Source organism: Rhamphochromis longiceps, linkage group LG23, assembly GCF_057381845.1.
Source record: "Rhamphochromis longiceps isolate RC_006_pf linkage group LG23, R_longiceps_female_GT1.1, whole genome shotgun sequence".
NCBI lineage: Eukaryota > Metazoa > Chordata > Actinopteri > Cichliformes > Cichlidae > Rhamphochromis > Rhamphochromis longiceps.
The window spans coordinates 18,994,682-19,010,155 of NC_140578.1; the positions used below are offsets into that span (position 1 = coordinate 18,994,682).

Sequence of the window (15,474 nt, forward strand, 5' to 3'; positions counted from 1 at the left end):
GAGTAAACTCAGGTCACTTGGACCTTGTGCTGGACCGAGTTGAAAAACAGGAGTCGTCGTCCCAGGAATTATTAGAAAAATATAGTTTCCATTTATTTAACCCCCAAAAATTATATTTACAAGACTAATAAATGTTGAGCTCATAAAAGAGGCCAAAGAAACAAAACTGAACTGAACTCAGGCAACGACTGCAAACTTAACAAACCAAATGACTGCTACATACAAACACAATTGACCTAAACATGAAATGACATACAAGGGTATATATAATGGCTGATCAGACCATTGTGACACATGAGGGGGTAACAAACAAACACAATCATAAATCACAAACGATGCAGTACAATCTGGTTTGTTAATAAACTAAACACCAAAGAAGAAAATCAAAAAACCCCATTAAACCCTAAACTCAAATATTTAATTAAATACAAATACTTTGTTTTTAAAGTAAAGAAAACACACATTCCCCCCTTCAGCAGGAAGTGGTGGTGTAGTCCAATTATCTTCCTTTGCATTTAATGATTTCAAACCCTGGCTACCATCTTTTGTCCAGCAACTCCCAGGGATGATGGCAGGTAAGAAATAAAAAGACAAAGGTTAGTCAGAAAGCAAAGAAATGAAGTAGTATGAATACATAAGTAAACTAAATGTGCACGCTTACAAATAGAACAAATGTATCCAAACCAATCAATAAAGTTATTGGCAACTAAAATGTATTACTATGTTCAAATGAAGAATGAAAATACAAAAGTTATCGACTTTAGAGTGTGGCCACGGGTTTGGCCATCACAGACCTCTAAGCAGAACACTGACCTAACAATTAGACTGTCCTTTTTTAAGAAAGACTGTCTAAAATGACAAGATTCAAGGTTACTGCAAAATTACAAAAATTAAAATTTGATTAAATTTGATGTTAGTCGCACAAAAATGTTGATTTTTATGGTTTAAAAGCCTATATTATCTGTTGTTTGACCAGTCTATTTGTTTTTTTTCTGTTAATAACTCAGATGTTGGTGAGATTTTATAAAACGACTCTTTCTTGTTCATTGTTTAGTGTACGAATTATCAAAAACGTTCTCTTACTTTATCAGATAAAAAAGACAGACGGGCTTTTAAAGGAATGGCTGTGGGAAACTCTGGAGACTTTGGGAACTGAAGAGCTGAAAAACTTCAAGTGGTGTCTGCAAAATGTTACTGAGTCAAGGGATGGCTTCAAGCCAATCAAAAAGAGTCGACTGGAGAACACAGACAGACTGGACACAGTGGACCTGATGGTGCAGATGTACGATACAAAGACTGCAGCGGTGACAACGAAGATTTTAAAGAAGATCAAAAGGAATGAAGGTCTGCTATTTAGAGGAAATATAAAGGCTGTACCTGTTGTTTTAAACAATAATGAAAATGAATCCATTATTGGTTTTCAACAGGACAACCATTTCCCCAAATTCTGCTGCAGGATCAACCAGCTAATGCCACAGGTATGTGTTCATTATGGTACTAAATCATACTACGCAAAGACTGATAATATAACTGTAATATATGTAATAAAAAAGGGGGGAGACGAAATAGCTGATTTAATCGTGGCTCAAGAGTTGGGAGGTCGCCTTGTAATCGGAAGGTTGCCGGTTCGAGCCCCGGCTTGGACAGTCTCGGTCGTTGTGTCCTTGGGCAAGACACTTCACCCGTTGCCTACTGGTGGTGGTCAGAGGGCCCGGTGGCGCCAGTGTCCGGCAGCCTCGCCTCTGTCAGTGCGCCCCAGGGTGGCTGTGGCTACAATGTAGCTTGCCATTACCAGTGTGTGAATGGGTGGATGACTGGATATGTAAAGCGCTTTGGGGTCCTTAGGGACTAGTAAAGCGCTATATAAATACAGGCCATTTACCATTTAATCTAAACCTTTCTCACCTTTCCACAATTCACTAACTTGCTTCTGTGTGAAAAGGTGAGTCTGCCCATATCTAACCGCAAACGCTTGAGCCACGATCGCCTCTAATTAACATAAATATTTTATGTTACAAAGTTTCAACACATATACTAAATGTTGTGAATTTTTAGCTTCATATAACAAATACTTTAAAAAAATGTTCCAACTCACTTTCAAACCATTTTTTTCACATGAATATCTAAGAAAACATGGTTTAAATGACAAGCCTGAAATTTTCACTAGTCATTTTTGCCATCAACCATCAGCATCTGTAATTGTGTATTTCAGACAAATGCATCACATGTCTCTCTATTAGCGTATCAAGTAGTCCTTTAAAATCCCATATTTGTGCGTACTTAATGTTTTCAAGACCTACTCCTACCATTTTGAGCCCTTTTGTCCTAGAAGAGTCTGATAAGTATAGAACTTTTTATTTTAAACAGCCTTTGAGATATCGATGTTTAAACATTGCCTCAGATTTCAGTGTGCAAAAAAAAAAAGACCTGAAAGGAACCTTTCTTTAAAAAGTCCTCCGCCAAGTCCTATATCCTGAAACTAATTGGATTTATGAATCTAAAATTTGTCAGCAACCATTATACATGTTCAAACTTTGTGTCACAACATTTTGATGTAAATTTGAGATGGTTGAGTAGAAGACCAGTGTTGATTTGAGATGAATGACCCGTTTAATAATCAATAATCTTGTGAGACACATAAGTTTCGTTGTGACTCAGTGTGACCACTGGAGGGAAGTAAAGACTCTTTTGCAACATACAATCACGCTGCAGACAGTGCACAGGACACTGGGAGAGGTTTACTCATGCTTATAAGTCATCCAGAAATAAATTTAAACTTGGCCCAGAAGCAGCACCTGCTGTCTGGACTACAAGATTTTCGATTAGTTTCCATGCTCAAAAATATAAAGTACAAAGATATAGAGTTAGAAGTTTTAAAGCTCAGTTATTTGGATAGATAACGTCTCGTGTATAATTCAGGGTTTTTTGATTACATATTTTAGGTTCACTACCATGCACAGACACACACATACACACACGCAAAAAATTAATTGTAATTGAATATTTTTTGTTGTGTAATTTCATTAAGAAAAAGTAACTGTAAGGATCTGTGTTGCTTCTTAATTTGAAGCTGCTAACACGTTGCTCTGATGGTTGGATTAAAAGTTCTAAAGGTTTTTAAATCAAGCTTGAAATTGTCCAAAACAGCTGATTCAATACAAGCTTTGTGCCATCAATTTATTTAATGTAGCAAAACCTTGTCAGTCATTAACAAAGAGCAAAAGAATAATAAAAAGTAAATGATGTAGCAGGTGGGTCAGACGGGGTCAGTTCAGCTCTGAGTGGGTGGAGCGCTCAGTGGAAAAGAATGAGATAGAGGGGTGCAGCAGCAGATATGGATCTGTTCTCAGCGGTTATTAGGACAGAAAAGAAAGTCAACAGCCAATCAGAGCTTCCCTTTGTGCAGCAGCTGGGCTGTGTGGGTTTCTGTGCGAGTTGGGGGTTTTCACTTTAATGTCACAGTGACAGTTACAGCAACAGCCACAGTTGCACAATAATTCCAGAAAGTATTCAGACCCCTTCACTGCAGTGACTCCGTGTGCTATAATGATGAAATCGAATAAAGTTTTGTTTGTTTAGGTTTTGTTTGGTTTTTTTCACCAAACATTAGAAGTGAGGTCAGCTGCATCCTACAAAACCAATACAGGGAACACAAACTTGTCTTTAATAATGTTGGTCCTACAACATCTAAGCTGGTGTTTATTAAAATCAGTCATTAGGATGAATTTTAGGTTAGCTGTACAAACCAGCATTAAGGTTAATCTGAGCTACACTAGTGTTACATTCAAGACAAGGTCACGTGCTTATTCACATGAATGCAGGTTCGACTTTAGTGGTCAGTAATGACGAACACAACTTAAAAGTATATGTGAGAGATTTTTGGTGCAAATAGCACCATTCATGCATAGAATATGGAAGAAATCACAGTTAAACAGTATTATAGGAATTTAAAGTTTATGAAGTGATCGCATGAGAACAGTTCAGCGCTGAGTCTCGGACATCCTGCTCGTATGAGAAGACAAACCACACAGAGACAGACTTGGAAACCGCTGAAACAAACAACTTATTGTTCTTCTCGAAACAAACACCAGCGCTTCACCTCACATGTTTTTATTTCACTTCCACTTGATCATGTTTTTACTTGCTCCACCTAAACACATTAAATGAAACAATGATAAGTTTGGAATCAGGGCTTTCAGTATTTAGCTCATGTATGCTGGTGGAAAATTAGATGTCAGCATCAAGAAATATTTCATCAACATTTGGTGTTTTCTGCTGCTTGTTTAAAGTATATTTATTTTTACTGCGCAGCTTTAACAAAGTCAGGTGTTTGAATTCGTTGTAGTGTAGTCTTGACTCTTAGGACCATCTGTCCCCTTAACTACCAGAATACTTCAGTTTTAGTCATTTTCAAAAGTTAGCAAAAAAATAGAAGTACGATTGATGAAATTAATACAGAATGTTTAGTAGAAAAAGTAAATACAGTATTCAGGGTAATTCAAATAAAAGGAAAATTTATAAAAACTAAAACAATTTGACAGACTTTAAGCTGTTTGAAAGAGATTCAGTTAAAAAGTTGAAAAGCGATCCATGTTAGTTTTAAAAGCTAAAGGACGCTGCTATGGGGTCGCAGCGCTAACAGCTGCACTGATATCATGACATTGTTCAGAGGCTTTAAACAATCTCACATGGAACACACAATGACACATAATTTACATAACTGATATATAGATATGCAGACACTGCAGGATATACATGTGCATGTGTAAAAAACCCCACACAGTCCAAATAAAGCTGGTGTAAAGATGATATCGTTTTTAAGACTGAGTCCAGAAAACAACATCCACGGGTTCCTGATAGTTTGGTTCCTTTAGTTAGACAGTTTTTATTCTGTTTCCTTTAATAAGAAAACCACACTATCTGTATAAAGAAACATTTGATTTGCAATGTCTGAAAGAGGACAGAGCTTAAAACTGGAGTTTGCTTTCATAGTTTTATCTGCTTCGAATCATGGAGAACATATTAAATAATATTTTAGGTCATAGAACTAATTGTTGTTGAATGACAAACACATTGGTGAGAGTTCACAAATGCATCTGCTAAATATGTCCTTTACAAAATGAAACCAATCAAGGTGAACTCTAATTTTAATTTATTTTAACATTTATAATTTCATATTCAAATAAATATTGGGTCATTGTGTTTAACATTTTTATTGCATCTGGAAGGAATTTGTGATTTTGTGAGGGAACATTATGATTTTGAACATTTACTTCCACACTATGATATCACATCATGTGATGACTATGCAGTCCCAATGATAGTGAACTAAAAATAAGGCTCAGACACACCTGCATGTTTTTTTTATCTAACAGATTTATGGTTTCATGTTCTCATCTTCTTTAAAATCCTGTTTGTATCTCATTAAACATTTGTTCTTCTTTTACCACTGCTCGTTGCCTATCAGCATATATTGGGAGTGCTGCTGTTTCTCGCAGTTTTCTACAAAATTTAACTCAAACAAGCAAGATTTTTTTTGTTTGCTTTATTCGGAATATTGCAGAGAAATACTTTGAAGAGCAGGCAACACTTTGTTTTAATTAAACAAATGCTATAAATGATGAATCATCTACTAGGGAGCTAATAATTCAGCCTTTTCTGTTTCAGCTCTTTTTTTAATATTGAAATAAAAAAGAAAGTAAAAAAACAACCAAAATGCTGCACTGTTACAGACTTTTCTAAATCCTGAGTGATAAACGATATGAAAAGCGATAAGCCAAGAAGAAGGAAACAGTCAGTCAGCTGCGTGTTTGCGGCTGCGTCTGATGAGCCTGAGCAGAGAGACTCCACAGCAGTACACCAGACTCTTCGTGATCAGCACCGTGTACACCAGGCAGAGCAGTTTTACTTGTTTTTGAGACACGGGATGTTCTGATGATGGACCTTCTGTTAAAGTTTGATTGGTGGAAAGTGTATCTGGTGGAAGTTCTTTTGGTGGACTTTGAGAAACTCCTGAAACAGAAAAGTCACATTTGAGTAGCTGCGTAGCTAATTTCATGCTGAAAAGGCAACAAACTTTCATTACCTTCCTCTATTTGACCCTCCACCGTCCCCCCCTCGTGTGTGACAGAACAGCCATATGTATGTGAGTTCTCGTCTTGCTGATGGATCAACAAGATGCTGGCAGTGTAATCGGACTCTATGATGTCCAGCTGTTCTGTGTCACCAGGGGGCGCCGCCAGCGGAGATCCGTCCTGCTTCTGGCTTTTCCAGGTGATCTTGACCACAGGAGGAACCATTTGTGAGGCCACACACAGCAGGGATCTCTTCTCCTCCAGATGATCACTGGATGCTGCTTGGTACACTGTCACCGAGGGCTTTGCTACCGGCGTAGCTGAAGTTTGACAGCAGACACAGAATTTCACTCAGTGTGACCTGAGAAGCTTCATAATCACCAAACTACCAATCAGTGCCTATCGGCCGTGTAATGGCTCATTTTAAACACTTAACAATATTCAGATGATTTATTGTTATAATGTACAATGTAATATTAAATATTAAAGGCAGAATTATATTTATCAAAGTTAAACTGATTTCATTAACACACAATATTTAATACAATTAACTCCTTTGTCCTTTACGTCTGTTATCACAATTTTAAATTATAACAATACAATGTAACACATCTATAGATGTAAAAATAAATCACATCCTTCACATATCATGGCAGCAGTATTGATAATGAAAGCACGCGTACTTTGTACATTATAGTTTCTGTATATATTTGAAGCATATAGTTTGTAATTATTCTAAAACTGTTGCAAATAAGATTTCATATATACGATGTGAATATTTCTATATCAGTTTTTATAATATGTCAGAATTTAATTGTATCTTTGTTTTCATAATGATTTTATATTTGGCATCTATAATCTCTTAAAATATACAAGGTTAGTATATACATATTACAGTAATTTCAGCTGAAAACATTTATGAAGAAATATTTGTACAGGGGATTTTTTAAATCTATATTGCGATTAACTAAATATTTTGTATGACATTTTAATGACATTAAAATGACATTTAAGAAATTTCCAGTATGCACAGAGAGAGAGACCGAGACATCATTAGATCAGAAACTTCAGAACTTTTTTCATTGTGTTCACATGAGACATAATTTTTTTCATGTAGTTAAACAATGGCAATTATTTGAATATGTGAAAAATAGCTTAAAGCCCTCAAAGGATACACAATCAATTCTATATAATGCACTACATGTAATGAAATACTGAATTACATAGCTTATTATATAATTTCAAAACTTTTCTTATTTTAAGTATGATGTCAAGTCCTAAATTTCCAAATTACATCTACTATAATATTTGAGATAATATTAAGTCAGTAGTCATTAAACTTTCCTTAAATGTGTCTTAAGATTCAAATATGAATAACATTTTATTTATAAGCTTATGACTTACTGTAAATATGTCCACGTTTAATTTTAATGATTTTCTTTCACAAATCCCAGTGAATCTGTTATCTTTTTGAGCTTACAAACAAATATAAAAATAAATAAAAGGATGTTGAAATTTCTTAGATAAGGATTAGTTGTAATCCTGCTCACATCAGACTTTTAGGACTTTTCACGCTGAAAACCCCCCAATAAATACCTCACATATACAGTGAGATTCACAGTTTTTTCCTACTTAATAGAAACACATTTTAAGTCGGACTTAGCGGAAACTGGCTTTGAACAAATTGTCATTTTGAAAGTTGTAAGGAAAATTAATTCATTTGTTCTTACCTGTTACGTACAGTTTAGCTCCAGAGCCAAAGATCCTGTCTTCTCACACAGTGACACAGACCAGTACAAAAACCTGTCTCATGTTGAATGTGGCAGCTGAGGTAAAGCAATGTCATTCACCGATCAAACGTAACATTATGACTCTGCCTGATTTTGTGTTGGTCCCTCTTTTGCTGCCAAAACAGTCGTGAGGCATGGATTCCACTTGACCCCTGAAGATGTGCTGTGGTATCTGGCACTGAGATGTTAGCAACAGATCCTTGAAGTCTTGTAAGTTGTGAGGAAGGACCTCCATGGATTACACTTGTTTGTTCCGTAGATCCCACAGATGCTCAGTTACTGGTTCACCACTGTTTCTTCTTTGGACCACTTTTAATGCATAGTGACCACTGCAGGAACACCCCACAAACCCTGCATTTTTGCAAAAGCCTGGTTGTCTAGAGTCTTAGAGTCACTTAGCCATCACTACTTTGTCAAACTTGCTCAAATCCTTACACTCGCCCATTTTTTTCCTGTTTCTAAACCATTAACTTTGAGGACAAAATGTTTACTTGCTCCTTAATATACCCAACCGACTAACAGGTGCCGTGATGAAGAGATAATCTTGTCACCTGTCAGGGGTCATGTTGTTATTTCTGTTTAGTGTAATTCAGCTCCATGATTTGGTTCAGTCGAGATGAATTAATGTTGTAAAAATTGCATGAATCTGAATATTCTGCATAACTTCTGCCTCCAGATGATGAGCTACCTGAGCTGACCTTTGTTTCACAAGTTTATTCTTGTCCAAACAGCAGGTTGGCAGTTTTCCTCCAGAATTAACCTTCTCAACAATGTTTTGATGGAGTAGCACTGTAACAGGATTCATTTGCTGTGGTGGGCGTGTAGTCTGTGGCTCAGCTGCACAGTAGGGGTGTTGCAGTGGGTTCAGGGGCAGTTTCAGGAGAGCCTGGTGGACACAGCTGACATCGATTGTCTGGAATCAATGAACGGTCTGCAAAGATAAAACTGTGCAAATAAGTCACTTTAACTGCACCAGCCGACCCATCTGAGCATGTTTTGGGACCTAGAAACAGCCAACAAGTGTTACAATATTAGTAGGGGAGACCGGGGATAGTTGTAACATTTTTGACATTTCTGTCTGTAGCTTGGAGCTCTTTTAAGGTAGTGGATTCAAAATGTAATGCAAAGTATTTACATGTCTCTGCTATTAAATAGTGCAGCTATTTTCTCTGCAGCACAATTACCCATTGCATGGTATGGCCTCAAACACAAAGAGTGAAATGTTACAATTAACCCCATAGTCTGGGTTAGTTGTAACATATCCTGGGGTAAAATGTAACACAATGAAATAAGGGTACTAACAAAACATTAACATGTAATCTTTGTTTATTCAACACATGAATGCACTTACATCCATTTATGTAGCTGTGTGTGTGTGTGTGACAGAATGCAGAAATCTAACTTTTGAACATATGCCAACCCCCCAAAAAAACATATTATGGAATTTTCTGCAACTGAATATTTCATTCATTTTGGTTGGTCTTCCTTGAGTTTGGCCTCATTGGCTCAGTGGGCATTATAACCTACAACTCTTGCACCAATTTTGAACATAACAAGGAAGCTGAAAAAATGTAGTTGTTCACCAGCATCGCAATTCCATTACTTTTTATCATGGCTTACCTTGGTGTGGTTTGCAAAGTGCTTCAGAAAGATGAGTGAATCTGTTTCTTGCATCCATCCTGATTTATTTCCACTACCAGTATTTCCTACTGGTCCATCTCTGACACAGTGGTCTGCATAATGTATGTGTGGGAACACAAACAGTGGAGGAATTGTGTTGCCAATGGCATTAACCGCATATACAAATGTGACCAGTGAACCTCTCTCTGCTGATGTTGTTACCCCAACTTGTTTAATATAAGTTAAAGTAATAGTGTGGTAAGTTGTAACATCTGCATTATTGTTACAACTAACCCAGACTGTTGCTGTTACAACTGACCCAGACTCCTATAGCCATGAACTAGCTAACATTACAGCCAACGGCTAAAACATTAGCACTAAAGACTTACACAGAATATATCCCCATAGACATACAAATAACATAATTTAAGTTTGATGAGTTTAACTGCAAAGCAGATAATGCTATTAGAAATTGAAATAAAGTAGAAAAACTTACTTTTTGGCATACAAATTACTTTTTTCCGTGTTAAATTGTCTGTGTTTGACAAAATGTGCTGATTTTTCACATGTGATAGCAGAACTGAATTGGGCATGCACAGGATGAGTCACATCATTTGAAACTTAGCCCTGATTGGAGAAATTGGAAGTGTTACAACTGACCCACGTTACAACTATCCCCAGTCTCCCCTATGCACTTTGGTCGTCCTCTGGTTTCTAAGAACAAATATCTGTCCAGCTAAATGGTTTCTTCTGTTTGTTCAAAATTATAAACATCGGCAGAGACAAAAAAAAAAAAAAAATCTCCTCAGACAAAATACAAACTTGGTCCATGTTTTGTAGTTTAACTGTGTCGCGGGGTCCTCTCCTAAACTTCTCCCGAACAAATGCAGGCGTAGTCAGGAAGCATTCAGTGTGGATAGTTTATTCTGCCAGCTAGTGATGTGATGTTCTGTATCGAGGCTTCGAAGCGTGTGTCGAGTAATTGAGGGGGCGTTTCCGCGATGCGCGTAACGAGGCTTGCTTCATTTATGGGAGGAGCTGAAAATGATGACGTCCGAAGCCTCGCTGCCCGGCTGTACCACGTGACTGGTTCATGAAGCGGTTCGAACTTTGCCACGAGATATGGCAGCGATATAAACCCCTCAGACTTCATTCAAAATGTGGGTGTTTGATGGAGAGTTGCGGTTAGTGAGAGTTTGGAGAGAGTTTGGAGGTTTATGAGAGTGAGGAGAGAAAGTCAGGAGAGAATGGAGCCAGCTAAGAAGAGGAGGATGTCCTCCCCTGTGTGGGAACATTTTGATCTTATTCCTCCCAACAAGGTATGTAAATTTCTACAGAAGATGTATTTTCATAACACTGATGGTGCAATACAATTTATGTTACGCGGCTTTACTTTTGTACAAGGTGAAGTGTTTGCTATGTGCCAGGGAGCTGGGATATAACAACAACACCTCATCCATGCTTAGGCACTACAGAGCTTTGCATGAGAATAAGGGGGACACCGATTGTGGAGCAAGACCAGGTGAGCCATCAAATGCCATGATAATATAGCATGCAGTAATGTTACTAAATAATATAACAATATTATACAGCTGTAATAAGTTACGTGTGTGATATTTATATTTGTGCTTTGTCTTTATTGTCTTTCCTCAGGAGAACAATCTCAAATAGATGAAGACCTGGTCAGCATGGTGATTGAGGACTCCCAGCCATTTAGCATTGTGGAGGACAAAGGATTTATAAGATTTGTTAAATCATTAAATCCTAGCTATGTTCTCCCCACTAAAGGTTATAAAAGCAGCGAATATTTAGTTTTTACTGAATAAAATATGGGCAGGACTGAGGCCTCAGTGTGTAGCTGTCCATACCTCAACGTTAAAGAGCACAACCACTGTCCACACCCAACCACACCTCACCTCACAGTAAATGATAATTTCCATTTTAAGCATTTCCAAATAATCATTTTCCATACTGCCACTATAAATATACACAGTGTACTGCCATCACTACAATATACATGTTTTACACACTCCTTTTGTTGTTGACATTTACAGGCTGTGTGCAAAAGGCCACACTCTTCAAATTCATGCCAACTAATATTTTTACGTCCAGTAGGTGTCCTACTAGAGCAAATGAAGCTTCAAGAAGCTTTGCGCTGGGGTGAACCAATTGGATGAAAAGCTTCAGTGCTTCATGAAGCTTCATCTGCCCATCACTACTGCCAGCCTCCCAAGTGCACAAAATATTATTTACAAAGAAAATAGAAAACTAACTTAAGTCAACACAAAACAAACATCTATATACAAAACACAGTCTGCATGTCACCCTCTCTGTAACGTCTCACCGGGGGAAAAAAAAAAAAAGCCCAGGTAGGCCCTGACAGCCTTCTTTTATACCCCATGGCCCCTCCCACTACTCATAATAGTCATCTCTTTATTATTTCTTTTACCAAACACTCTTTTCCCCTCAGCTTATTTCCAGCTGTATTCCTACAATACATATATATGTATATACAGACATTTATGGCCAATTCCAGGCAGCCTACAGTGTTTCACAATAACAAAAAAAACAAACAAACAAAAATGATGCAGTTCACGTGACCTTTCAAGCGCGGGCGAACCCACTATTTGAACCCCGGAACACCATACCATCGGCTTGCATAACCACTCGTATAATCGGCGATCACAGCGAGTCTACGCGACCGGCTTTATTAAAGGTAAGTGGGAAAAATATGTTGGCCACCCTCTGCGCCGCTCAAAATATACCTCTCACCCCTTTTTGTTTATCTGCCCGGTCGACGAAAAGACGCGCAGCCACGGTAATTGTAGAAACTAATGGTGGTGGTGCGTGTATGCGCCCAGATCAGCTGTCTGCGGGACGGTGTAACTCCGTCACAAACTGTCTTCAAATCTCAGCATGATTATTATGAGGAGTCCTCATGGAAATGTAGAGAACCAGCACATGACAGCAATGACTGTAAAGGAAAAGAAACCAACCTGTATGCTCTGTGCAGATGTGCAAGGTTACAGAAATAAGAGTTGGACAATCAAAGCGACCAAAAAGACACCAAAGCACAGCTTGCACTCGCGGATGTGATGTAACTTTTAGCTTGGCTGACATTTGTGAGGATGACAGTCATAACTATAATGTTACTAAAGGGTGTGATTGACCAGTTGGCTATACTTTGAGAATCCTGGATTCAAACTGTTGTTTTTCATTCATTTCTTTTTTTTTCAAAGCTATATGCTTTCTGGTTTCTGGAGCTGTGATCACTGTGTTGTGGTGTTTTGGTTTTCCCTCAGTTGCTGTTCTCATAGAGGAATATTGCTTCTCCAAAAAATATAGACACTTCTGTTTGATGTTTGTCAGAAGAAGATAATCTCTGTGGATTTTTACAGTCTGCTGTTTTTGACCTGAATGTGAACACACAAGACAAGTTTATCTGATACTCCCAATTGTGTCATCTTTTGAATCTACTTGAATTAATTTTGGTCTTGATTATTTTTACTTCTTATATAAATAGAATACAAACTAGTTGTTTTGGTTTCAAAGGTGATGCCTGCGTCAGTGTGTGTGTGTGTGAACCTGAGCTGTGGTCTGCTGCTGTTCCTTTGATGGTTTTTGTTCAGCCTGCAGGGATGTTTTGTCACTGTGAGAGCTTTGAGCACAGGAGCAGTAGTAGATGGCTGAATGAACGAGGCTAACTGCATTTATCTCCAACTCACAGCTGTTCTCATTTTTCACAGCTGAGAAATCTTTTCTCTGAGCATGGTTGTAGTCACTGTTGACTTCACCAGTGCGTATGTTAATATGAAGAATCACTCTGAACTTATCACCGTCTTTCTTCTGGTACCAGTGCACATAACTGCCACTGCACTGGGAAGTTCCACAGCTGAAGGAGACTTTTTTGCCAGGTGTCGCAGTCAAAGTTAAATCTTTCTGGATCAGCTCTGCAGCCATGGTAACCAGCGCTGCAAAGACACAGAGAGGAAAATGTCAGTTTGATGGTGTTTCTGACATGTAGTTTTTGTTGGGTTGAAACTCACCTAAACACAGACAACACAGAGCAGCAGCTGGGAGGAAAAGCATTGTGTGAACCGTTGTGTTCAGTGACATTTCCTCTGGTGAATCTGAGGAGAAGTGATGTTTTGATAGAAACGAGGCCAAACAAGGACAATTTATATGATCAGACGAGGACCACGTGTTTCTAACAACTCCTACAACCTCCCATTAACTGCTGCAGCTGTCAGTGCTGCTGCTGACTGACAGCTAAGGCGTGTGTTGCAGTTTTCCACTGAGACTGAGGTTTGCAAAACACTAACCTTCAAATATAGAGGGGAATTTATTTATTATTTCAGTCGTATCTTTTCTTCACTTTCTATGAAGTCAGTCAACAAAATGTCTTAAAACTGTGATGACTTCAAAACTAAAAATATTTGTTCCCTCAAACACAAACTGAGGAACATAAAGGGACTTAATGTAGTCTGAAATATTTTAGACCATGCGTGGAAACACTAGTATCATCAACATACAACTCAATGATATGGGAGGAAAAACCTCCCATAGAACCGGTCTGAGACATTTTTTTCTTTCTTATCCACCTTTATTGTGTACTTCCAGTACTCCCAGTTAGCTGTCAACCTTAATTACAAGTATTAATTTTACCCTTTGACGGTATGAACATTTCGATTTATGATTTAAAGTACTGAAATTTTGTCTAACTGTTGTCTCTCAGGCTGAGACGGAGCTGTGGTTTCTTGCTTTTCCTCTGATGGTTTTCGTTCAGCCTGCAGGGATGATTTCACACTGTGAGTACTTTTGTAACAAGAGCAGTAGTAGATGGCTGAATGAACGTCTTTAACTGTTTTTAGCTCCAAAGCCCAGCTGCCCTGATTTTTCACTGCTGAGAAATCATTTTGCTGAGGGTGGTTATAACCTCGATTTATTGCACCATTGCTTATACCAATAGAAAGAAGCATTCTGAATGAATCTCTTGTGTCTTTCTTCTGGTACCAGTATACAACAGTACTGCTGCACTGGTCAGTCCCACCACAGCTGAAGGAGACACTTTCTCCAGCTACCCTGGTCAGAGTTAAATCATTCTGTATCAGCTCTTCAGCCACAGTAATCACTGGGGTAGAGACACAGACAGGTTAGTATGGCAGTGTTAGTTACAGATGGTGGACTCGTGTTTGAATAAAATCACTCACCTGAACACAGACAGCACAGAGCAGCAGCTGGGAGGAAAAGCATCGTGTGCAGTGATGTTTCTTCTGGTGAACCAGGAAAGAAGTAGAGCTCTGTTAGGCTGATGCAGAACAATGGCAAGTTATAAGATCTTACAAGTACCACGTGGCTTCTAACGGGTCCTCCAACCTCCTCTTGTAAGGGTGGTACTGACTGACAGCTGCAACCATCTTGTCGTTTAAAAGAACATTTAAATATTTTCCTGTAGAGGGATTTATTTGCTGTTCTAAGCTATCATCTTTAATTCATAGTTTCTGACAGGACATACAACCGTGTGACTTATTCTGCTATTTTAGAGATGCAATGAACTTGAATTCCACAAAGATCCTGATCTCTGATTTTAGCTTTGAAATATTTCATTTTTCCCCGTCAACCTAAATCACATAAGTGGAAGATGGATGGATTTTCCCTTTCAATTCATTGGTTCAGTTTCCATTGCTCATTCTTCTGATTCTTGTGTTTGATGATCCAGCTGGTGGAATAACAAAACTGCAGGGCGGTTGCAGAGTGCCCCCTGGTGCACAAACTGTGAAACATCAATATTCATGACATTGTCACAGTGGCACTGTGACATATTGAAAGGTGCTTTTCTTGTCTATTTTTTTTTAAATTGTTCATTTATTGATCACTCTAAAGGCTGATACTGATATGTTGTCAAATCAACCAATATATCAGTGAGGCTCTAGAAATGACAACCCAACCACCATCTGAATCTTATCAGCGTTCACATGTATTTTCACATC

The 15,474-nt window shown here is 38.1% G+C and overlaps 2 protein-coding genes and 1 pseudogene across 3 annotated transcripts in view; 2 read left to right on the forward strand and 1 right to left on the reverse strand.

The window, feature by feature from the left end:
• Positions 1-5,587: 5,587 nt before the first annotated feature.
• On the reverse strand, positions 5,588-14,737 carry LOC146641740 (immunoglobulin lambda-1 light chain-like; annotated as a pseudogene). The gene is made up of 5 exons (XR_014909547.1): positions 14,671-14,737; positions 14,292-14,615; positions 7,805-7,843; positions 6,086-6,394; positions 5,588-6,012 (listed from the first exon to the last, which is right to left on the reverse strand). The product of XR_014909547.1 is annotated as an immunoglobulin lambda-1 light chain-like (transcript).
• On the forward strand, positions 10,578-11,702 carry LOC146641741 (uncharacterized). Its single transcript, XM_085397592.1, has 3 exons — positions 10,578-10,803; positions 10,889-11,006; positions 11,138-11,702. The coding sequence occupies exons 1-3, from the start codon at positions 10,702-10,704 to the stop codon at positions 11,308-11,310; spliced, it is 393 nt and encodes a 130-aa protein (XP_085253718.1). The 5' UTR covers positions 10,578-10,701; the 3' UTR covers positions 11,311-11,702.
• LOC146641742 (uncharacterized) overlaps positions 11,894-15,474 on the forward strand; it is a 68,641-nt gene continuing 65,060 nt past the window's right edge. The window contains exon 1 of the mRNA XM_085397581.1: positions 11,894-12,200. The gene's annotated coding sequence lies outside the window, so the exon portion shown is untranslated. The remainder of the gene's footprint in view (positions 12,201-15,474) is intronic.

Excerpts from the sequence above, each read along its gene's own strand:
- LOC146641741 (XM_085397592.1), top strand. The coding sequence starts at position 10,702 with ATGAGAGTGAGGAGAGAAAGTCAGGAGAGAATGGAGCCAGCTAAGAAG. Across the intron at positions 10,804-10,888 it reads ATCTTATTCCTCCCAACAAG|GTGAAGTGTTTGCTATGTGC; the intron begins GTATGTAAATTT and ends CTTTTGTACAAG. Across the intron at positions 11,007-11,137 it reads CGATTGTGGAGCAAGACCAG|GAGAACAATCTCAAATAGAT; the intron begins GTGAGCCATCAA and ends GTCTTTCCTCAG.